The 23,411-nt window shown below is 51.0% G+C and overlaps 3 protein-coding genes across 19 annotated transcripts in view; 2 read left to right on the top strand and 1 right to left on the bottom strand.

Moving 5' to 3' along the window:
* cacna1ba (calcium channel, voltage-dependent, N type, alpha 1B subunit, a) overlaps positions 1-5,203 on the top strand; it is a 56,187-nt gene extending 50,984 nt beyond the window's left edge. For 9 of the 14 annotated variants that reach the window (XM_053869726.1, XM_053869729.1, XM_053869727.1 and 6 more), the window contains one exon: positions 637-5,202. In XM_053869726.1, coding sequence (XP_053725701.1) covers positions 637-1,155 — 519 coding nt within the window. In that variant the 3' untranslated portion in view covers positions 1,156-5,202. Of the gene's footprint in view, positions 1-636 lie in introns of all 14 variants that reach the window. The other 5 variants (XM_053869717.1, XM_053869730.1, XM_053869720.1 and 2 more) reach the window with 3 other exon arrangements.
* Positions 5,204-5,783: 580 nt separating this feature from the next.
* LOC128762003 (nestin-like) lies at positions 5,784-22,039 on the top strand. Of its 3 annotated transcripts, none has more exons than XM_053869712.1 (11): positions 5,784-6,059; positions 9,118-9,256; positions 9,539-9,724; positions 10,277-10,451; positions 10,715-10,894; positions 10,972-11,094; positions 11,196-11,281; positions 11,357-11,387; positions 11,455-11,539; positions 13,069-13,126; positions 13,189-22,039. In XM_053869712.1, exons 2-11 carry the CDS (start codon positions 9,125-9,127, stop codon positions 19,912-19,914), a joined length of 7,782 nt encoding a protein of 2,593 aa, XP_053725687.1. In that variant the 5' UTR covers positions 5,784-6,059; positions 9,118-9,124; the 3' UTR covers positions 19,915-22,039. The 3 variants fall into 3 exon arrangements, with proteins under 3 accessions (XP_053725687.1, XP_053725686.1, XP_053725689.1); XM_053869711.1 differs by lacking the exon at positions 5,784-6,059 and adding an exon at positions 6,630-6,728 and having other exon boundaries at positions 13,189-22,038; XM_053869714.1 differs by lacking the exons at positions 5,784-6,059; positions 9,118-9,256; positions 10,277-10,451 and having other exon boundaries at positions 9,582-9,724; positions 13,189-22,034.
* On the bottom strand, positions 21,996-23,259 carry LOC128762009 (uncharacterized). Of its 2 annotated transcripts, none has more exons than XM_053869734.1 (2): positions 23,230-23,259; positions 21,996-22,533 (listed from the first exon to the last, which is right to left on the bottom strand). In XM_053869734.1, exon 2 carries the CDS (start codon positions 22,478-22,480, stop codon positions 22,085-22,087), a length of 396 nt encoding a protein of 131 aa, XP_053725709.1. In that variant the 5' UTR covers positions 22,481-22,533; positions 23,230-23,259; the 3' UTR covers positions 21,996-22,084. The 2 variants fall into 2 exon arrangements, with proteins under 2 accessions (XP_053725709.1, XP_053725708.1); XM_053869733.1 differs by having other exon boundaries at positions 21,997-22,544; positions 23,230-23,241.
* Positions 23,260-23,411: the final 152 nt, after the last annotated feature.

Below are 23,411 nucleotides of genomic sequence, written 5' to 3'. Positions count from 1 at the left end.
GCCATGAGATATAGGTCATGCTTGTTTAAACACATCAATTTGACACATCTGCAAGCTAGTGCAGAAGACGAAAATGGCACGTCAATATGAGTTGATGAAGAGCAAGATGTTTAAAGAATATTTTGATTTAAACAGAACATTTTACCTCTGTCGTGCAAGGAAGGATAATAAGAGGAGAAATGAAAGTTCTTTTTGGACCAACCGTGGCCCACCACTGTTTCTTATGAAAGCACATTAGCATCAAGTACATTAGCCTTGAAAACATGTTAGCATTCAAAGCATATCAGCATTGGAGACTTGAGCATTAAATACTTTTCGTTGTAGATACTGAAAATCACTTTGGAGTGGGAACATTTCCTCCTAAGTCTGTGGGCTTGCGGAGGGAATGGAACAAGTGTCTGACTAGTTTGTGTTGATGCCTGTGTCGCCCTCCGTGCCGCAGCCTCTCATGACCTTTCACTTCTTTCCCACTTTCTCTTCATCATTTCCATGGTGTGCGTCACGTGCCGTCTCCCTGCTCTTGTGTCTCTGGCTCCACGTGTGGCTGTCCTGCGCTGGTCCCCCTCTCTCTTCCTGTCTGTCGTCCTCCTCCTCATCATTCCGTTGTTTCAAATTGCTTGTCCACTCTTCACCCAGGGCAGTGGTTGGGTTAAAGGCAGCACAGTGGCATTGAGCTCCACTTGTAGCTCGCCCAGTCGTGGACGTCGACAGCTCCCTCAGACCCCGCTGACACCTCGCCCCGGGGTGGCCTACAAGACTGCCAACTCTTCTCCCGTCTGCCACCTGTCCGACCAAGCCTCAGTGAGTCCCGGCCGGCTGAGTCGCGGCCTCTCGGAGCACGCGGCTCTGCGGCACGGCGGCTCTTGTCACTTGCCCTGCTCCGTGACTCGCATCAGCTCGGAGCCTTTCCTGGCGGCGGGCGGCCCGTACAGCAGCCTCCGCGAGCAGTCGGATGTCTTCCAGGACGCTGCCTCGCTGTGGCCCAGTCCTCCAGCCAGCCGCTCATCTCGGACCTCACTGCCTCGCATCATGGGAGCTCTGCTGGCTTCACCTCAGCAGAGCAGAGCCCTGCCCAACGGCTACCACTTCAGCTTTGGTCCCGAGGTCAAGGCTCACAGGTATTACCAAGAGGCAGAGGAAGACGAATGGTGCTAGCATGGCTTTAACCTTTTTAATGCATCTGTGTGTGTGTGTGACCGAGTGTGTGTGAGTTGAAGACTTTGTTTATTCCTCTCCAGGAGAACATCTGAACTGTTGTAGTGATGGATACTGAATGTGGCGTGTCGTCTTTATCAGGGCATGTAGCATTTTCCAAAACAGGAAGTGGACCTTGGATGGCTGGTGTTGTGTTGATGCCGCCGTACAGACCCCTCAGCACCAGCATGTAGGCCTTCATTCAGCCGCCACTCTGGAAGACTAACCTTCCCATCTGAAAGACAGAAAAGGCTCAGATTAATATGGTTTTTCTCGTTTCTTCAAATGGCTTCCCTCATGTCCAGGTAGTGACTCGAGCAAGTCTCACGTACAGGTGCTGACGGGAAGAGTTGCGTGCTGTAAACGCTCAGCTCCTGATGTTGTGGAGAAAAGCCCCTCAGCTTCTGTTGGGCCCGACATCATGTCAACAAGCCTCCGTCCACATCCAACATGTGACATTGTGTGCCAAGCCATTGTTTGCCATCAGGCCAGAAACGATGCCAGAAGTGGAGCTACGTGTTGGAGACAGGGATGTCCTCAAACATGAGCATCTCAAGAGCATCTCCACTCACCTCCATCATGGTTCGACAGTCTTTCCAGTTCAGATTTGTGAGGTGAAACATCTTCTTCCCACCTGGTGACAGCAGAACTGGATCCTAGTGTTCCACCCATTGAACTCAGTCCAGAAACCATGACTCTCCTTCCATCCATCCATCCATCCACCCACCCATCCATTCATTCGTCCATCCATCCATCCATTCATCTATTCATTCATCCATCCATTCATCTATTCATTCATTCATCCATCCATCCATCCACTCATCCATCCATCGTTCCTTGTGTACTTCTACAGAACTTGCAGGCTGTGGTCCTGTGTAAATTTCTCTGTAGTAGAACTGCATGCAGAAGGTTTCCAAAGTTAAGGAGAACCTCACTGAACTGGCCATCAATCGTGACGCACGCAGATCAAGCCTTTAAGGACTGAACTTTCTGTCTCTCACTTCAAAGAAACTGGTGTGGAGAACTTGTGAGAGTCGGTACGGCGGCATCCAACACCCACCGTCCTGCCAACAGGACGACTGTGACGAGGCAGATGTTGGTCTGCAGGACGCCGTCGTGTGTTCTGTTTGGTTTTACGGCTCCGTCATTCCACGAGATGCAGCATATCTTTTGATGTCATGATGAAAACGTCACATGCATGATTGTGAATGTGTTGTATTGGAGCAAGATGTCTGTGGGTTTTTCCCCCTCATTGTGCGACTGTACCTCTCTTTCTGTAAATATGTGTGTCACGTGGTAGCGTTTGTTTTGACCTGCCCACACTTTGCATTAGTGTCAGGTGTGATATTTCTTATAGACTGAGGTTTGAAGACAAAGTGCCTATCCTTTTAGATAAACTGTAGAGAAAAAAGATGCAACTCTTTTCTAGCCCATCCGCATCAGACTGTATGTAGCTCTGTTGGGAACACGTTGTACAGAAAGCCTTACTTGTGAGCGGATGTGCTGAGTTCACAACGCTCTTTTGTTTCAGCGGAGTGGCAGGGGCCGGGGCTTTCTCAGCGCTGCGCCTCTTTTTTTATCTCCAGCGTGGACGCAGCCTTGTGAGCTCCTGTAGCTAGAGGGGCGTGGCGAGCGGCTCGTGAGTCGTGTGGGGGGGTTCCGTTCTTCGCCTTAATGTTGGCACCACCACGCTGGAGGAGGATTGTACCAGTTCAGAGAGCTGGTCACACCGTGCACATGACTTCACTATGCCTTGTGTCTTTGATGATCCGGTCCAAATCAGGGCTTGAACCTCATCTGTAGGTTGAACCTTTAATTTCATTCAAGTTGAACTGCATGACTATTGTTGCGTCTGGTGTTGTGCCAGCGCCTGCTGTCGCTAGCTCTGAACTTGCGTGCATCGAGTTGTTTTTTTTTGTGGGGGGGGGGTTAAGAGAATGACTTGTCACAAAGGAATCAAGTCTGAAACACGGCTGAGCTTTTTAGGAGGGTGAAAGTGTCCTCCTCATGTGAAACACATTCCAGCATCAGGCCTCCAGGTCAAGTCGGCTTAGCTTTGCAACATGTGTGGAGCCACCTTGAAGCAATGAGAAGTTTATGGTGTAGCACAACCTCATCACAAGCCCAAGGAGCCCCTGGAGTTGGAGGGGTTCCACAGAATCCAGGCGCGCTTCTGGTAGAGATGTGGGATGGCAGGGGTTTGAAAGTGGCTTCTGTGCCTCGAAACATGGCAGACGTCTTCTGAAGACATGCACATTGTCTCCGTCCTCTTTCTGGACTGTCGTGGTTGGGGCTGAGCGCCGTCTGCCTGCTGTCTTGGACTCTGATTGAGGCCCTTTGGAGCTCGAGCGTGTCGTGTGCCTGCGTGGCCCCCGTGTGTGCGGCGAACCTATAGATCCAAATTTATTACGGAGACCTTCCAAAAGTGGGCGTGGACTTGTTTTGACTCGCTCTGAACACTTTTATTGTCCCCGCACCCGTTTCATGTAGTTGATGGAGAGAAGTAGCGCTCAGTCGGCGTCACAATTTCTTTCTTGAAATTGGAGCTGATGCAGTGCCAGGTTGAATCAGCTGCTGCCCCAATTTTGGGAGCAACTCCCAACTGGTTTTACCAAAACTTCCATATCAAAAAATAAATGGAAAAAAATGAACCAACTTAAATAAGACTGAATAGTGCCACTCTTCAACAAGTGTTCAACCCAGCGACCTCCTCTTCACATACAGCGTGAATTAGCTGGAACCGGTTTTTCACCTGGGTGGAAAGGTCTCTGCCTGGTGATTTATCTTGACTCACCTGCTTCTAATTTGCTCACTAAATTGTTGTACAGAAGTTCAGCAGATGGAGGGAAGGAGTAGGAGGTGAAGGAAGCCCAGCAAAGATCCGTCTGAAGATGACTGTAGCTTTAAAACTTTCCCGACCAGAGTCCGTTTGCCGCCACAGTTGGTTTCAAACTGGCAAAACTGTGGTGTAAAGCACAAGATTTCAGAGTGTGTTGCTGCCTTCTAGATGTGGCCCCGGCCCCTGAGGTCAGAAGGTGATCAGGTCCACACAGGCTCATGAGCTTTTAGTTTGAAGCCCTGTGATTCAGGTGCCTCTCGGTGGGTCACTAGCACTGCACTTGTAGAAGCACTTAGCTGCGGCGCTGCTGGACCAAACCAGGGTCCGGAGTCTGGACGGGAGGAGCCTCGACATTCACCTCCAACATGTTTCCCCGATCGATGAGTCAGCGTGTTTACGTGATGAGCGTGTAGCAGCAAGATGGCGACTGAGGCCTTGACAGACCTGAGACTTGGGCTATGCAACCCGACATCCACCGTTTCGTAGCTTTAGGTGCCTCCCTTGGCAGATTCAGGCTCCAGCGGGAGCGTGACCAAACTGTGTGTTGTTTGATGTCCAAGGCTTCCACTGACGGTGAGAGCAGTGGGTGGTGGGGAGAGAGGGTCTTCATGTTGTCACGAGCGCATACGTGCATGCCTTCCTCGGAGAAGCTCTTTAGTGTCCGACAAACGCCAGCTGAGGAATGGCCAATCTTTTTCCCGATAGTTGGCTTGGTGATGTCTTACTTTGAGGCCCCTGCATCTCCTTCTGCTCGTGACCAATACTCCTGAACATTCAAACAGCTCTCTCAGAAGTGAAGACCTAGATTTGGCTTGGTCTAAGAAAAAGGTACAAATGTCAAATGCATGTTTTACCTGCGTATGTGCATGTGGAGACCTTTGCGATACCATGTGTTTTTTATTTGTCACGTTTGATATGGACATGTGGAGGGTTTGTTGAGAGTCCCTTTCTCTTCTAGACAGTATTGTTCCGCTTCCATCCTGTGCTGCAGAGCCGAGACATTCCTTTCCTTCAGGTCTTGGGATGCAATGAAATGATTGTTTGCCTGATTTATTTTTCTCGACTAGACTTTGAATTCTGCTGTTGTTTCTATATTTAACATTTTGTATGAAGCAAAGTTTCTTGAAATAAAATCTACAAAATGAAAAAGTGTGTCAAAGGTTATTTGACAGCCAGCGGAATATTATATGAACCAAACGTGTCGTCTTTCTGTTCTGAAATATGATGTTGAATATGGATCAGCCGATTGTTTTTCTCCTTAATTGACTGACACAGATCCTCCTGCCCCTTAATTTTCATTTAAAAAAAGTTTTATATATAAAGCAAAGAAATGTTTACACAAAAAGAAATTAAATTTAAGCATATTTATTTGCAGTTTTTTTTTGTTTTTTTTTTTACATTGAATTTTTAACACTGGATTTTTTACACTAATTTTTTTTTTCATCAATAAGTTCTTTTTTCTCAATGAAAATTAAGGGGATCATAAAAGTCTCGATTAAGGAGTAAAGACATGAAGTGATACCGCTAAAAAAAAAACGGATAGAAATGACGCGTCAACTTCACCCACCAAAGGCGGTGGGCGGTTCCTGACACCGGATTGGCTGCTCTCCGAAGGCAAATTCTCGGACGCTGGAGAGCAACACTAGGTGGCGCTGTGCACCGGTAGAGCGTGTGTCGGGCGAGGTTTCCAACTTTACTGCCAAACCAAGCCAAGTTCCGGTGGGTGTCTCTGACGTGTCGTCACGTGTCCGTGGTGTCGCCGAGCTTGGCTTGATTCTGACGGACTGTCAGACAGACGACCACCTGTGAAGGAGGACCGGAACCGTCACTGTGTCGTGACACTGAAACGGACTCCGAAACCCGCGCGAAGGAAGCGTCTCCGTGGAGCGTCGTTGTTCGCCTGGGTCACGTGCAGGAGCGCTAAGAGTCACGGCGGAGCTCTGCCTCTGAGTTTGCCTCCCGCTGTGACGCCAAAGCGTGGAAGTGACTTCAGCTCGTCCCCGTGTGACGCTGAACGCAGTGGCGGGTGAGTTCCGCCTCCGCGTGCTCGGTTACAGCGACACTTGTCGACTCCCGGAGTGTTGCCGCCATTTTTTTAAACATTCAGACCAAAGCAATAGATTGGCCTTAGCCCCGCCCACTGAGCCCGAGTTTGACAGGGCATGAAATCAATCACATGTCATCCCAAGTTTTACGTGTAATTTACGTTTCCAGTTGTTTGACAGCACGTTTAGCACCACACGCACGCGCATTTATCTGACATTTTGTTTCGTTATGTGACCGTTCCATTCATTATTCAGTGTGTTTACTGAGCTCGCCTCCTGTGCTGCTGTGTTTCAACACGACGCGACGCAACTGTGAAACTGTGTCCCTCAGAAACGGAACCTCTTCCAACTCCACATCCACACGTCAGTGTCAACGCAGTCCCAGTCACCTGCGCGCCAGGTGTGTGGCGGCGTGTCGTGTCCCCACGGGTGCGCGCATCCAAACACGGACATGACTCTTTTAGGAGCGGTGATGTAACAGGCGCGTCCCGGGACGTCACTCCGCCACAGGTTTAGTGCGGGATCCGGTTACGCAACGCTGCTAAAGCCGCGCATGCGCCCCGCGTCGGCGAGCCAGGCGCAGATAGGAGGTTGAAGTTGCAGCGCAGTGGGTTCATCACGGAGAAGTGGCGCCCGCCGCGCACTCCCAGGTAAGTGCGACATTTTCCCTGTTGCGTTTGACAGCATGGGGCAGAAACCGGGCTAAATAAGTGGCGGAAACTTCCGTGAGCGCAACATAAACACAAGTCATTTTCACAGTGACATTGCATTGCCTCCTGCGCACCACGCGTTACACCACTTTATTATTATTGTTAGGCCTGTTCTGAACAACTTGGCTGGGTGTTGGATGTAGCGCCTTTGTTTTCCGTCTTATTGTCGGTGTCGCACACGCACGGGGACGCAGATGCGCGCGCACACACGCACCTCAGCGCGTCTGTGGTTAGAACTCCATGTTCCTTTGTGTCGTCCCTTCGAATGTTGTGTTTACACTTTGTTTAATGGTTCTCAAGCTTGATTATTTCCTTTTAATGTTCATAAAAAAACCCAATAATAATTGAAACTTAAATGACCTAGTTTCATCAAGCTTCGTTGACACGATTCTCTCACTCGCTGTAAAAATCGATCAGTCAACATTGCGCGTCTTTACGCAGCTGTATTTCCTACTTCTCCTGAGTTGTTGTGTGGCTGCTCTGCAGTGCACGCTGTGCTATTGTCAAGATCCATTTGGATCATGTTGAAAATCGATCGTGTCACATCACAGATTAGAGCCGCGGAGCATTAAATGAAAGATGTGGTTTCAACTGAAGTGTCGGGTCGTGGGGGCAGCAGCCAAAGCAAGGAGGCCCAGACTTGCCCAGGTTTTCCCAGGACAAGACACGCTCATTTCTCCTGCTTCTCACTGCTGGTGAGAGTCTGAAGGTTTGTGGACGTGCGCTTGCTGCCTCCTTCACCAGCGGACAGTTTGGATTGATTTCACAAGTCGTCTGGGTCTGACCCCGAGTGACCCTGGGAAAACACTTTCCTCTGTCCTGGGGCTCCACATTAGCTCTTCCAAAGTTGAGGCTCTATTCCAGGCCTCCCACTTTTGAGCAGACCGAGGAGGTTCGACTGGCAGAGTCTCTAACTAAAACCACATTCCAATGAAAAGGCCATTGTGTGGTCTGACTTCAGCCTCCCTCTCACTGGCACTGCTCCCCCTCTGTTTCACTTCCCCCGACCGTCCTCCTCACCTCCCCCGATCTCTGTCCGGGTGACTGACGCCCAGGGAGCCAGTCCTGGACCCTGTGGTGGACCCGGTCGTGGCAGACCCTGAGGGACGCCGCGGTGCTGAACTGGCCCAGGCCTTATGAGCAACCAGCATCACTCAGGAGCAACAGCTCAGAGTCGGGTTTTCTTTTTTTAAGGTTTAGTCATTTCTATCCTCAAACCTGCTGCTAAATCCACTGACTGGTGTCACATCACGTAATAAAAATGATAAATGTTGATGTTGAGTTAATCCTTAGATCAGATTGGATTATTCTGTATTTGTCCCACAGTGTAGAAACTCCAGGCGTCACAGCTGCAACATTTCAAGACAATGAAGCCAGTTCAGACACGGTGAACTGCAGATGCAGGCGTGAAACCACGGCGCTACACCACCTCACATATTTAATGTAACCAAATGGCTGTTTACTTGACGTCATTTTCAGAAGAACTCCTTGTTTTTGGGACACGCTGTGAGGTAAACAATGTGTGAAACTGTCTCCACATCAGGCTTCATCACAGTGAAGCAGAGATCACCTTCAGAAACGTGACAAAATGTCATAAAGTGACTCTCTGAGACTCAAAATTACAGACTAAGGAACAGCCTTGTTGGTGTCAGAAGGCGTGCCACTTCGTCATCTGGCAGGTGCTCTACACGCTCCATGTGGGAGCCCAGTCTTCACAGATGTCGAGGTTCGGAAGGTTCCTCCTAGAACTTCCTTGACGCTCCTCACATTGGAAAGTAAAACCCGTGTAGACAGTGGAGCCCCCCCACTGCTGCACAAAGATCTGGCTCCAGCCAGTTTCATGTCGAGAAACTTTATGAGAAGAGAAGTATTTGCGAGCTTTATGGGTGCATGCCGCATATTCACTGCTCCCTGCCTCCAGGCTGAGGCGCCGGCTTTAACTGGCCTCTCACATGCTGCTGCACACGAACACAGGCAGTTGCCAGGTTTGTTTTCCCCCCTCCCCTCCCTTCCCCTCCACACTCCCGCCTCCCTCTCTTCTGCTCAACTGCTGATGCTCTGTGACAGCGGGTGTGTGCGTGTGACCCAGAGCGGTGGACGGAGGCTGCGTGCTGGAATGTTTCCTCGCCGTGGCGTGTGCTGTTACCAGCCGGGTTTTACTACACAACAAGCAGAGTCAAACACGTCGGCTCACCTACAGCAACTGGCAAAATCTTCCATCAATACAGTGTATTTGAATAGAAACAACCAGGTTTTTGGACTCAAAGTAACAGCAGATAGTGAAAGTGGGACCTTACTGACGGGTGGACGTGACTGTCTTGTGTTGTAGGAGGACCATGTTTCCGGTGGATCTGCTGAGGGATGTCGGCCACGGGCAGTTGGAAGAGTCGGCCGACAGCTACATGGCCAGGCTGCTGCTGAACATCAGCGACTCTCTGGAGCAGATCGCTGTGTCGGTCTCCTCCAAGGTACCGTGTGACACCGTGCCTGATTCACGGAGCTCTTCCAGGCCTTTGATATTATATCAAGCTCATGTTTGCAACACATGAAACCTGCACAAACATATGAGTCAGTCCTGGAGAGTAAGGCATCACGCTCTGGGAGTGGACACCAGGGTGGTCGCTGCAGCCGAATGTGGCGCTGGGGAGGCAGAAGAGTTTCGACATGGCTGGGCTCAGATAGATGTGTGCCGCTCCTGACAGCTTCAGACACAGCAGCGGTGAACATCCTGCGTGTCTGCATCCCCTCAGGTGGCCGTCGACCTCTCCAGCGTGGGCTTCGCCCCGCTCTACGGCGTGGACGCCAAACACCGGATCCTGGCCCTCTTCTCTCCCACCGACCCCTTCACTGTGGTGGCGCTGTACCTGCTGGATCGATGGTGGACAGTGGAGGACATCCTCAGAACCAGTGACCTCAGTCGAGACGGAGCAGTGAAGGTAACCCACTGGCAACTTCAGCTCGCTGTAGAGATGGGCTGGAATAACACAACATGTTCTGCAGTGGGTTCCTCATGTCTGACAGGAGGCGTGGTCTCTGGACAGGGCTGACACAAAATATTACCTGTGATATGGAGGTAGGAGTGAGTTCAACTGGCTGCGCCAGGAGGCGCTGACGTGCGGCACACAGGCGTCTGGGTTTGGGGTGGATGGAAAGGAAGAGCGTATCCAGAGTTTATCTTCAGGGATGAGCACTGAGATGTTGTAAAACGCTTAACAGGCCAGATGGAGCTTGAAGGCCACTGAGCTCTGAACTCATGAAAAGTGAATGAACGAAATATTCCGCCCAGTGAGTGGACTGAAGGTGGGGATGGGTGGAACTAGAGTCACGGCTCTCCAGTCACAGCTTCCATCCGCTGACTGAGAAAAAACGCCGGCAGGTTCTTTTGCCTTCACCTTAGGATCAAGGTTTTTCCCAAACGCTCACAGAATTCTTGACTTGTTGATGAGGAGATCGCGGGTCTGGTGGTGACGCCGGCTGGTGTGTCTCAGGTGGAGACTGTGGTGGACAGGATCGTCCTGTACGTCCTGAACCGTGTGGTCTACAGAGCCACTGAGATGAACCCTAAAGAGGAGCTTCCCTTCCTCTGCCACGGAGAGAAGGACTTTGCAAAGATCTGCTGGAGCAACGGAGAGGCTGTGGGCTTCTATTCAGCCAAACCCACAGGTGAGTGTCAGGTGACTTCAGCTCCGTTTGGTCTCCAAGTACAGCTCTGGCACCATCATTGGAGCCTTTTCCGGATTTACTTTGGCAGGAAAACCTCATGGGGAACGGCGCATATTTGCCTTTGTCAGGCTTCTCAGTTTCTGCAGCTTTCATTTGTGAGACTTCCTCTACTGCAGATGGATCTTTTCATTAGAAGCATGGACTCTTCTCTGACGGCTCAGTTCCGTGGTACTTCAGCGCGCTGCTCTTCTCTCCCCCTACAGGCAGCTTGTGCAATGCTCCCTTCGGCAGGAGCTTCCAGCTTCCTGTCATGGACTCCATCTTCGTCCGCAAGTTCCATCGGCGGAAGGGATTGGGTCTGAAGATGCTGGAGGACTTTGTGCTCAGCTTCAGCGAGGACTGTCTGGGGCTGAGGTACCCGCTGACTCACGTCATGTTCAAAGGTACCGCTGCCTCCTCATCCTGAGGATGTTCAGTGGCGCAGAAAAGGCGTGACCCTTCCTGGGATCTCATTTGTCAGTGTGTGAGAAGTACCTGAGCCGGTACCCGGGGGACAAGGCTCTGCTGTGGGAGGTGGAGGGTGCGGGGGAACACACCCAGCGCAGCAGCATCGCCAGCAGGATCCACAGCCGTATGGAAACAGGTTTGGTTGCTTCAGACGGCTCGGAGTCTGTTGTCTGCCGCCAACCTCAGGTACAAGTTGAGGTTATGAAGGAACTCTCTTTCCTTTCCTCTCTCCCTCAGCCGTGTCCAGAAGTCTCCTCACAGAGTTGAACGACGCCCAGAGGCCCTCAGAAGCTGGGGCAGTGAGGTGCTCCTTTGAACTGACGGTACTCTGACTTTACATCCTCCTCCTGTAAGAAAGAAGCAACACGCTCAAGCCAGAAATCTGTTTTTGCTTTTAGGAGGAAAGAACTACAGTCAAGACGGGCAAAGGCAAGTACCAGCTTGTTTATAAATGTATCGATGCTGATATTCATGCTGCATGTCTTTCTTGGTGTAGGTCAAGCCACGCTCACCACTGTGAGCGTGAGCACGAAGAAAGTGGGAGACGAGGTGACGGAGGAAACGTCAGAAAAAGTGATCAGGTGACGTCATCAACTCGCTCTGTCACAGGTCTCATCCTCACCTCAAGACACTATCAAGTACAAACACTTTACTACACCGTTTTACATATATATATGTAAAAAAGCACTGTTGAAGTACAATCAAAGGTCGTCCCAACCCGATGTGTGAGGTGAATGGGGGAAACTTTAGAGGGTTCAAACTCACCAATCCCCACCAAAAAGAACCAAAGTGAGCCTGCTTCAACCAGCCCGTCAAGTTTGACGGTAACCTGCTAGTCTGTGTTGGAGCTGCTCTGTTTACAGACAGACCAGGTGCTGATACACCACCCCTGCCCCTCTGTGATCGGTCGCAGTAAAAGGTCCAATATCTTCATGTCAGGCTTGCGCAAGAAAGCGGCTCTCAAAAGTTCCTCAACTACTGTAAATTCTGGACTATAGAGTTTTAGCCCCACCCACTAAACTGAAGAAGGAAACAAGCTATCCATGAGCTGCGGGTGCAGTGGTGCTGTCTGCACCGTAGAAAGGCTACAAAATGCATGAGGATCACTTGTAAACTACTTTGGAAAACTCACGAAACAAACTGGAATCATCTACTCCTCACGTCTGTTAATGACATTAAACTGTCCCAAGCTCCAACACCACAGCTGCTGCTCCTCCTCCAGGAGAACGGCTCTGTGGGCGGAGCTGCCTTAAGGTCAACAACACGTCTGTGATGTCGTGGCTTTGATGTGACCAGGCTCAGTATTTCAGCAGCATGAGGCTCTTCAGCCTGTAGACATCCATGTATTAGGTTCAGAGATAAAGAAGGTGGGGGATTTGAAGTACTGAGGCTGAACTGTCCAGGGCCATGGAGAGTGTGAGAGGGAGGTGAAGAAGCGGCTGCAGGCAGGATGGAATCATTGGAGAAAAGTGTCAGGTGTGATGTGTGACAAAAGGCTGTCGGAAAGGATGAAAGGGAAAGTGTCCAAAAGGGTGGTGAGGCCAGCAACGTTGTATGGTTTGGAAACAGTGGCACTGAGGAGAAGACAGGAGGCAGAACTGGAGGAGGCTGAGATGAAGATGCTGAGCTTCTCTCTGGGAGTGAGAGCAGGATGATGATAGGATCAGAGGGACAGTACATGTGCTCAGGTGTTTAGGAGACCAAGTCAGAGAGGCTGGATGGAGATGGTTTGGACATGTACAGAGGAGAGAGAGAGAGCCAGTACATTGGTAGATGAAGATGTTGAGATGTTGGAACAGCCAGGCAGAAGGTGGAGAGGAAGGCCACATAGGAGATGGATGGAGGTGGTGAAGGAGGACATGAGGTTTGGAGGTTTGAGAGGAGAGGAAGCAGAGGACAGGGGGAGATGGAGGAGGATGATCCGCTGTGGCCACCTCTGAAGGGAGAAGCCCACAGAGGAAGAAGAAGCTGTATAAGGTGCAGGGTTCAGACCGCGAGGCAAAAGCTGTGGTTAATGGTCCAGAACTGGCCTGGCGGTTACTGGCAGCCTCTGTGTGGCCATAAATGTTGAGAACTGTTTTGAAGATAATGACCAAGTCTCTTCTCACAGAATCGAACGGATTGAAGCTGAATCTTCAGATGAGCACGTGTGTGTGCAGCAGCGAGAGGTGCGTGCGCTTGGCAAGTGGCAGTCATTTGAACTGTGACTCCTATAACCATGTGATTTCAGACCACTTCGATAGCCTCTAGTGGCGATGAAGAGGATGATCAGGCGGAGGAAGACGCAGCACTCAGCCTCCAACCAGATGCTGAGCTCAAAGGAACTGAGCTGGCACACGCGTGTGGGACGGAGGAGGACGCCCAGGATACTGTCATGGTGGTGATCTCAGAAGAGGTTCATGATGAATCTGAGGCAACACGTCCTGAGAGTCGGACCACAGATCTGGTCTCTGAGGAGGAGTCAGCTCCCAGAGTTACTGAGGGGAGCAGCCAGGAAGCCACGCTGGAGGGAAGTCTAGAAGCAGATGCTGCGCCTCCCTTCTCAGATGAGCTGCAGGCCACATCTGATGAGGTTGATGGAGAAGGAGAGGAGCCCCCTGCCAGGGTTCGGTGGAGCAGAAGTAGAAAATCTCAGAGAAGAAAGAGACAGAAGCCAATCCATGACAGCAAACTTGACGAGGTTCATCCTGAAGCTGACTCAACCTGCTGTGGAAAGCAAGTGGCATCCAGTGAGGAGCATCGCCTCCCTGACCTCCAGAGAGTTAGTGTGGTTTTGGTGGACCTGAGAATCCAGCAAGACGTTGGCCAGGGAACCGTGGAGTCTGCTGTACTTGAGTCTAATCTCAGAGACCCATGTTCTCACCCACCTGAAGCAGTGCCACAGCAGGAGGATGGAGAAGACAGAAGTAAAGATCAAGAAGAAAGTGCTGCGACACACTCCGGAAGAGTCAAGAGAGCAGAGGAACAGGCTGAAGACAGAGAGGAGGACGAAGTTATGGAATCTTCCCGGATGGGCGACGTCGCGCAAGAACGGGTTGGTGAGGAGCATGCAGAAGAACCTGCTGAGGACCAAGGGACTGAGCCGGACACCGCAGAGGGTGGCACAGTGTCCACGGTCAATGAAGGGACTTGTTTGAGTGGAGAGGCTGAGGAACTGCTCAGTCAAGATGTTGGAGAGCCTCTGGTCATGGAGGCAGATTCACTCACAGCCTATGAAGATGAGGTGCATCAGTGCATGGGGCGCACAGTGAGTGTGGTTCTGGTTGACCTAAACCCACAGCAGTCAAATCAGGGGCTGACTCAGGAGATGTGGGAGGAGGGAGCACCTAGCTCCTCTGCTGAAGAAGGAGCCGACAAGCTGCAGAGCATGGAGAAAGTGAGTCTGATATTAGATGAAGCTAATGTGGTGACCCGACGTCTGAGGAGCAGTGGAAGAGTCACAACTGAAGCAGCAGAGGAAGATGGTGAGGTCCAAGAAAGGGTCCTGAGGAAAGACAGGCGCTATAATCTGAGGACCCCGAAGCGAAGATCTTACCGAGCCAGAAGACAATGCCAGACAGAGCACCAGAGATCAGACAGAGACCAACCAGTGGGAGAAACGTGTGAGGGTACAGCCTCGCTTCAAGCTGAGGATGGAGAAGCACAGCACGTCGACACTGAGACGGTAGAAAACACGGCGACACCTGCACAGGACACATCTGAAGCTCAAGTGGAGGAAACAGCTGTGGAGAACAGTGGGAAGCATCAGAGCAGAGAGGAGTCCTCCCAGCCCTCTGACCTCCACAGTGACTGTGCAGCCTCCATCCAGCAGGACGAGGATGACGGTGGGCAAACAAGTGACACCACCGCAGAGATAAACACAGCAGCTCCTGGATCTGATTCCAACCAGCCCAGCAGACAGATCCATGCAGAAGAGGTGGTGGACACGACAACGACGACGACTCAAGAAATGGTGGAGAAGACAGAAAATGAAGATCCTGTATCTGTGGCATGTGAGGATACGAGTGCTGAGGAGGAGGTGGGGATTGTGGATCAATGTTCAGATGAGCTGCAAGTGAAAGTAACCGGATCAGAACCCTTGGATCCAGATGAACGAGGAGATGATGAAACACCAAACACTGTTGTCAGTCGTGAAGGGAGGGCAGTCGAGGCAGCACCAGGGAGTGTTGCCACTGGTGAGGAACCAGCTGAAGAGCTGCCCACAGAAGACCCTGGGGACGAGTCAGAACCAGCTGTCGTGATGGAAATAGACATCATTGTTGCTGATTCCACATCTGCTCAACTGGAGGAAGGCGACTTGGATGGAGGCAAAGTTGGTTCATCTGAAGAGTCAGAGGATTCAGCAACCAAGGAAACGTCGATAGACGAAGGAGAACACCAGCTTCATCATGAGGTTTGTGATGCAGCACCTCTTCAAGAGAGGAGCCCAGAAGACCAGAGTGATGAGGGAAGCCTGGCAGATGCTGAGGGTCAGCAGGTCAATGACAAGGTTGCAGAAGAGGAGGCCACAGAGGAACCTGAGGAGGCACCAATTACTGCAACTCGAGTTCTGAGAAGTGGCAAGAAGATAAAGAGAGCAGCAGCAGCCAGTCAGTCAGATGATGGATCTGCACCGAGACGTGCATCGAGAAGAGCAAGAAGACACACTGACATAGACAGTGAGGACGAAGAAGGACAGGCTGAGGAGAAGATTCCAGCAGACACGTCACTTCACATGGTCCTAGAGGAGGACAAAAACTACGAGGAATGTGATGTTAATCAGGAAGAGGAACTTGAGGAACCAGCGGTGAAGGAGAATGAGGTTCAAGAACTTGCTGCGTCGACAAATGAGGAGAAAGACACAACTTTGTTTGAACAACCAGAGGAACCCCAAACTGGGGATGAAGAGCTCCCTCAGGTGGAATCTGCTGACGTTCTGTCTGCAGAGAAGAGTGAGGACATTGCTGTGGAGGAGACTGAAGACAATGCCGAGCATTGTGTGGAGCCAAACTCTGCAGAGCCAGAAGAGGATGCAACAGAACAACCAGGACGTGACTCAGATGAGTCTGACCCAACTGCGCAGGCAGCTGCTCAGGAGCTCCTGGATGCTGAAGCTGGGCTGGAGCAGGTGGAGTCCCAGCAGATGACAGAGACTCTTCCAGAGGAGGAGGTGTCTCCTGAAACTGGAAACTTGAGTGGTGATGGGGTGGTCATTTCTACAGCCAAACTGTCTGGATCTGAAGAGGAACCTTCTCCTGAAGGAAGCTCGAATGAACCAGAACCAACCATCCATCAGAAAGTCTCAGGGAGGAAAAGAAAGTCCCGTCATGTGACACCAAGACGCAAATCCTCAAGAGCCAAGCGACGACACCGATCAGACGAAGAGGAGACAGAGGAGATGGCTGAAGATGTGGACGTCCCACAAGAAGCTCTGGTGGATCAAGGAAACATTGAAGAGGAACAGGCTCAAGAGGATGTCGAGCACAGAGAGCAAGGCACATCTGAGCTTCCGGAAACTGAAGCAGCTCCAGAACAAATGGAAGAGATGGCAGAAGATACAGGTGAAACAGATGAGGGTTTGGAGCCAGACATGGAACACCAGCTTCTTCAAGAGAAGAGCCCAGAAAACCAGGGTGATGAGGGAAGCCAGAAGGCAGAAGAGCAAGCACCAGCTACTGTTGCCGGAGCAGATGCTGAGGGTCAGCAGGTCGATGAAACGGTGGATGACAAGGTTGCAGAAGATGAGGCCACAGAAACATCTGAGAAACCTGAGGAGACACCTATTACTGCAACTCGAGTTCTGAGAAGTGGCAAGAAGATAAAGAGAGCGGCAGCAGCCAGTCAGTCAGATGATGGATCTGCACCGAGACGTGCATCGAGAAGAGCAAGAAGACACACTGACATAGACAGTGAGGACGAAGAAGGACAGGCTGAGGAGAAGATTCCAGCAGACACGTCACTTCACATGGTCCAAGAGGAGGACAAACACTACGAGGAATGTGATGTTAATCAGGAAGAGGAACTTGAGGAACCAGCGGTGAAGGAGAATGAGGTTCAAGAACTTGCTGCGTCGACAAATGAGGAGAAAGACACAACTTTGTTTGAACAACCAGAGGAACCCCAAACTGGAGATGAAGAGCTCCCTCAGGTGGAATCTGCTGACGTTCTGTCTGCAGAGAAGAGTGAGGACATTGCTGTGGAGGAGACTGAAGACAATGCCGAGCATTGTGTGGAGCCAGAAGAGGATGCAACAGAACGACCAGGACGTGAGTCAGATGAGTCTGACCCAACTGCGCAGGCAGCTGCTCAGGAGCTCCTGGATGCTGAAGCTGGGCTGGAGCAGGTGGAGTCCCAGCAGATGACAGAGACTCTTCCAGAGGAGGAGGTGTCTCCTGAAACTGGAAACTTGAGTGGTGATAGGGTGGTCATTTCTACAGCCAAACTGTCTGGATCTGAAGAGGAACCTTCTGCTGAAGGAAGCTCGAATGAACCAGAACCAACCATCCATCAGAAAGTCTCAGGGAGGAAAAGAAAGTCCCGTCGTGTGACACCAAGACGCAAATCCTCAAGAGCCAAGCGACGACACCGATCAGACGAAGAGGAGACAGAGGAGATGGCTGAAGATGTGGACGTCCCACAAGAAGCTCTGGTGGATCAAGGAAACATTGAAGAGGAACAGGCTCAAGAGGATGTCGAGCACAGAGAGCAAGGCACATCTGAGCTTCCGGAAACTGAAGCAGCTCCAGAACAAATGGAAGAGATGGCAGAAGATACAGGTGAAACAGATGAGGGTTTGGAGCCAGACATGGAACACCAGCTTCTTCAAGAGAAGAGCCCAGAAAACCAGGGTGATGAGGGAAGCCAGAAGGCAGAAGAGCAAGCACCAGCTACTGTTGCCGGAGCAGATGCTGAGGGTCAGCAGGTCGATGAAACGGTGGATGACAAGGTTGCAGAAGATGAGGCCACAGAAACATCTGAGAAACCTGAGGAGACACCTATTACTGCAACTCGAGTTCTGAGAAGTGGCAAGAAGATAAAGAGAGCGGCAGCAGCCAGTCAGTCAGATGATGGATCTGCACCGAGACGTGCATCGAGAAGAGCAAGAAGACACACTGACATAGACAGTGAGGACGAAGAAGGACAGGCTGAGGAGAAGATTCCAGCAGACACGTCACTTCACATGGTCCAAGAGGAGGACAAACACTACGAGGAATGTGATGTTAATCAGGAAGAGGAACTTGAGGAACCAGCGGTGAAGGAGAATGAGGTTCAAGAACTTGCTGCGTCGACAAATGAGGAGAAAGACACAACTTTGTTTGAACAACCAGAGGAACCCCAAACTGGAGATGAAGAGCTCCCTCAGGTGGAATCTGCTGACGTTCTGTCTGCAGAGAAGAGTGAGGACATTGCTGTGGAGGAGACTGAAGACAATGCCGAGCATTGTGTGGAGCCAGAAGAGGATGCAACAGAACGACCAGGACGTGAGTCAGATGAGTCTGACCCAACTGCGCAGGCAGCTGCTCAGGAGCTCCTGGATGCTGAAGCTGGGCTGGAGCAGGTGGAGTCCCAGCAGATGACAGAGACTCTTCCAGAGGAGGAGGTGTCTCCTGAAACTGGAAACTTGAGTGGTGATGGGGTGGTCATTTCTACAGCCAAACTGTCTGGATCTGAAGAGGAACCTTCTCCTGAAGGAAGCTCGAATGAACCAGAACCAACCATCCATCAGAAAGTCTCAGGGAGGAAAAGAAAGTCCCGTCGTGTGACACCAAGACGCAAATCCTCAAGAGCCAAGCGACGACACCGATCAGACGAAGAGGAGACAGAGGAGATGGCTGAAGATGTGGACGTCCCACAAGAAGCTCTGGTGGATCAAGGAAACATTGAAGAGGAACAGGCTCAAGAGGATGTCGAGCACAGAGAGCAAGGCACATCTGAGCTTCCGGAAACTGAAGCAGCTCCAAAACAAATGGAAGAGATGGCAGAAGATACAGGTGAAACAGATGAGGGTTTGGAGCCAGACATGGAACACCAGCTTCTTCAAGAGAAGAGCCCAGAAAACCAGGGTGATGAGGGAAGCCAGAAGGCAGAAGAGCAAGCACCAGCTACTGTTGCCGGAGCAGATGCCGAGGGTCAGCAGGTCGATGAAACGGTGGATGACAAGGTTGCAGAAGATGAGGCCACAGAAACATCTGAGAAACCTGAGGAGACACCAATTACTGCAACTCGAGTTCTGAGAAGTGGCAAGAAGATAAAGAGAGCGGCAGCAGCCAGTCAGTCAGATGATGGATCTGCACCGAGACGTGCATCGAGAAGAGCAAGAAGACACAGTGACATAGACAGTGAGGACGAAGAAGCACAGGCTGAGGAGAAGATTCCAGCAGACACGTCACTTCACATGGTCCAAGAGGAGGACAAAAACTATGAGGAATGTGATGTTAATCAGGAAGAGGAACCAGTGGTGGAGGAGAATGAGGTTCAAGAACTTGCTGCGTCAACAAGTGAGGAGGACACAAGAGAGCAAAAAACAACTGAGGTTCAGGAAACTGAAGCAGCTCCAGAAGAGATGGAAGAGATGGCAGAAGATACAGGTGAAACAGAGGAGGGTTTGGAGCCAGACCTGGAACGTCTGGAGGACCACCTTGTTGAGCAGTCCTCAGAGATCCTTGAGCAGAAATCACCAGAAAAAGTAGAAGATATTGAACCCGTTCACGGATCAGAAAAGACGGATGGAGATGGGAGCGTGAGTGAAGATCACAGCTCGAGTGAGTCCGAGGTCGAGGAGTTACTGGTCATCAGTGAGAGGAGTCTGAGAGGGAGGGTGATCCCCTCGGTGGTCCTCAGTCCCAGCCATAAATTCAGAGCAGAACCAGAAGAGACTTCAGCCGACCACAGGTCGGTGAGGAGGAGTCCACGCAAGAGGAAAAGCTCGGTCTCCGCTCCTGTCAGGCGCAAGCGGCCCAGCAGGGTGGAGCATTAGCACCGGCTGCCGTGGTGCTGAGCTGCTCTGAGCCCAGATACTCAGAAGATATTTCCACCATCAACATCAGACCCACACAGGCTTTTCCACGCAGGACCTGCTGACTTCCATGAAATGGGACTGAACTGCATCTTAACCCTTGAATTGACAGTTGCATCTGGACTGTCGTGAAACATGCTAGACTTGTGATTGTCTCAGACCAAGTCCAAGTGTCTCATGAGAACTCTGGCCCAGTGCCGGGGGCCGCTCTCAGGACTCACGTCAACATCCTTCCAGCGTCTTCACTGCCTGAGACAACATCTTCTTCTCACTGTAGTTTCTTCACCCAGTGGCTCATAGACCTGCTGAAGTAGACACCGGTCCATAGCGTGAGGTCCCAGCTAACGTGTGTGTTGCAGTACCAGAGGTGGGTCTGGGTCTGCACACGAGTCAGGACCGACACAGAATCGTTGGTCAAAGAAGGACTCGGGGGGGGGGGGGGGGGGTCTCAGACCGATCCAGTGGAGGGCCTCGGTGGGTGCCCCTCATCAGGAGGGGTGCGAGTGCTGGCGCCTGATTGGTTCACCACTGTCAGCCTGAGACGCCTCACACCAACTGTCCTGCTCTGCCCCGCTCTGGACTCGGCCTGCACGATAGATCGTTAAAAAAATTGCAATTTCAATTCACTCATTTCGATTCGTGTCTGATTTAATTTTCACTTTGATTGGCAATTCGCAGCCAGTGAGGAAGCGCCTCGTAGTCACGTGTTTCACTGTAGTGATTGGATTGCTCCCCGACAGGATAGAAACTGAAGGAACATGGATGGCAAACCGGGAACTAGTTCAAGTTATGAAGTATGAGTAAAGTTAGCATCCTGCAGCACATGCAGAGGACAATGCTGCGCAGGGAAGCGCCTTCAAATGAAACACGCCATCTAAAGCTCCAGCACTTGACGGAGCACAGAGAGTTTTCAGGCTCATGAAAGTGAGAGCGCTGGTTCCTCAGCTGCTGTTGGCGCAGCCGTTGGCGCAGCCGTTAGCGCAGCTGACGCTTAGCAACACCCGCCGCTCCCAGCATTCAGAATGATAAGAAATAATCATTAATTTCACAGAGCTCGATGAGCAGCCGTTTGCTGCCATTTTGGAGTCGGGTGCTGCGTTCGCCAGCCACTACGAGGTAAAAAAATTGTGGCAGAGAATCGTGATATCAATTCTTCGTGATTCCTATTTCCCCTGAATCGTGCAGGCCTAATCCGTGCTCCCCACTCTGGCTAATGTCTGGGTCTCGGTTGGTGTGGCCTTGACCACAGCACCATGTGAGTGTGTCATCATGGTGTCAGAGTTCCCGGTCGCCGAGTATAGATCGCTTGTAACCTTTTATTGTGAGCAGTCTGGCTGTCTTGTATAGCTATATTTTAGTGTGAGGCCTGCCGTTTGACACGCGTCCTCCTTTGACTCGACAGAGATGACTCGTGTCCGTGAGCCTGACTCTCTGATGATTAGTGTTATGTCTTATTACAAACCTTCAGTTTCCTGTTTTGTTTTTTCTTCATTGTTCATGTCGCACCACCGTTCCTGACCTGTCCCGGGTAGTCAACGACTTATTGTATCCAGTAGAGGGATTTTTCCCAGCTAGGGGGCGCCGAAGAGCCAAGAGCCTGTTGTACATCCTTCACAGTCCTCCTGGCCTGATGGGGGCGCCGACAATGCGACTCACACTTCACTACGTGTTGACAAAAACAACTAAAAAAGTAAAGAAGAAAGGTCGGGGCCCCTGTGCTGCGCTCATGCTGCGGTGACCCCTGCTGTTTATGTTCAGCTTTTAACTTCACCGTCTCCACCTAGTTTCCTTAGTACTTTTGAGGTACTGTGATTATGATAGTGCTTTGTGAACAGTATTTTCTATTCAATAAAGGCATTTGAGAGAAGTGATGTGATGTTTTTATGTGGGATTGATGAAACGGTGTCCTGATCTTCAGAGGCTCTTGGTTTAGAAATGATGCGACCATGTTCTTCTCAGTCCAGGACTTTCCTTTCACTTTGGATGATGCTCTTGTGGATAGAAATGTCTCAAGTGGAGAACTAGTTGCTTTAAAACGAGGCTTTGAAATGACTTTTGATCAGAACAGTAAGTTTATTTTACAGCCATGACCAACTCAACTGTGTGCATCGGTGACCTTGAAGACCAAGGGTCAGTTGCCACTCAGAGTGTAGGTGTAATAAAGGGTGCCTCCTTTCTCCAGGTAGCACTCGTGCTGATGGGTGCCCACCTGCAGCTGCCTCTGGCAGACCCCCACCTGGTCGTCCACCAGGTAGTCGCTGTCCATCACCTCCAGGCGCAGGACGTCGTTCTTCTGCGCCTGGAAGTAGGAGAACTCCTCCTCCCACCAGGGGTTGATGTCGTTGTTCCTCACGGAGGTTTTGCCGAGGTCGGCAGACGCACAGAAGACCTTGACGTATCCGTCTGTGGTGCCCAGGAGGTTGGAGGGAAGGTCGCTGGCGCGGAGGTCGTAGAGCCTCAGCTGCGCCTCGGAGCCGGTCAGGCCGGCCACGAGCAGCAGGAGGAGCGGGGCCACGCTGGAGCTCATGGTGTGAGGAGGAGACAACGCTTGGCTTGAATGGGCCTCACAGTCCAAGGTCTCTGGGAAAACACTGGGCTGAGGTCAGGTCAACAGAGCTGGGAATGTTGCACCTGTGGCTCCTCTGTGGAAGCAAACCTGTCTCACCGCACTGGGGAACCTGGGCGACGCTCAGTGTGACATCTTCACTCCTCCAAAAAAGACCTTTTTCTTTTTGGAATATCAGTGAATAATACTGATGTAAAATCATGCATCACAACGTATTATTGTAATTCAGTGTAGAAAACTAAAAAAGTCTAACTACGGTCGAATTCAATGTCTTTTTATGCTGATTTTTTTTCTTTTTTCACACCAGCGTTGTATTACACTTATACAGAAATGATACTACATACTGCTTATACCACTTCTACACTGATGAAAAAGTTTTTTTCAATGAAAATGAAGGCAAAATGTTTTCAGAGAACTGTACAAATTCAATGGACCATCACCTCTGAAGTCTGATGAGACAGGTTTGCTTCCATACACTCCTCAAACAGGGTTGGTGAACCGAACACACACACACACTTATGGTATGTAGCACATGCAGGAAGAAGCGTTGTCACATGCAGAAAGTGCTGAAAGCCACGTCCCCACAGGCTCACGCTCTCACCCCTATGTGTGGATCTAGACTGTGGAGTCAACTAGAAACCGGTTTTATCTAAATGTGAGCAGCAAGACACACAGACTGTGATGTGCAGGTGCAGCGGCAGCTCACGTACCTTCGGGCTCGTCGCCTGGTCTCAGCGCTGCTCGTCTGATCGTCTTGTATATAAAGGTGAGGTCGGCTGCCTCCCTCCCTCCAGTCACCTGCGTCACTCTGAACGTCACACAGCCGCAGCTACTGACGTTTGCCTGACGGGTCAACTTGTCCACAGGAGTCTGGTCCGGGGGGCCACATTCG

The sequence above is a fragment of the Synchiropus splendidus genome, chromosome 7 (genome assembly GCF_027744825.2).
Source record: "Synchiropus splendidus isolate RoL2022-P1 chromosome 7, RoL_Sspl_1.0, whole genome shotgun sequence".
Taxonomy (NCBI): Eukaryota; Metazoa; Chordata; class Actinopteri; order Syngnathiformes; family Callionymidae; genus Synchiropus; species Synchiropus splendidus.
The sequence above is the reverse complement of the archived record's forward strand: the minus strand, read 5'-3'. Positions and strand labels throughout refer to the sequence as shown.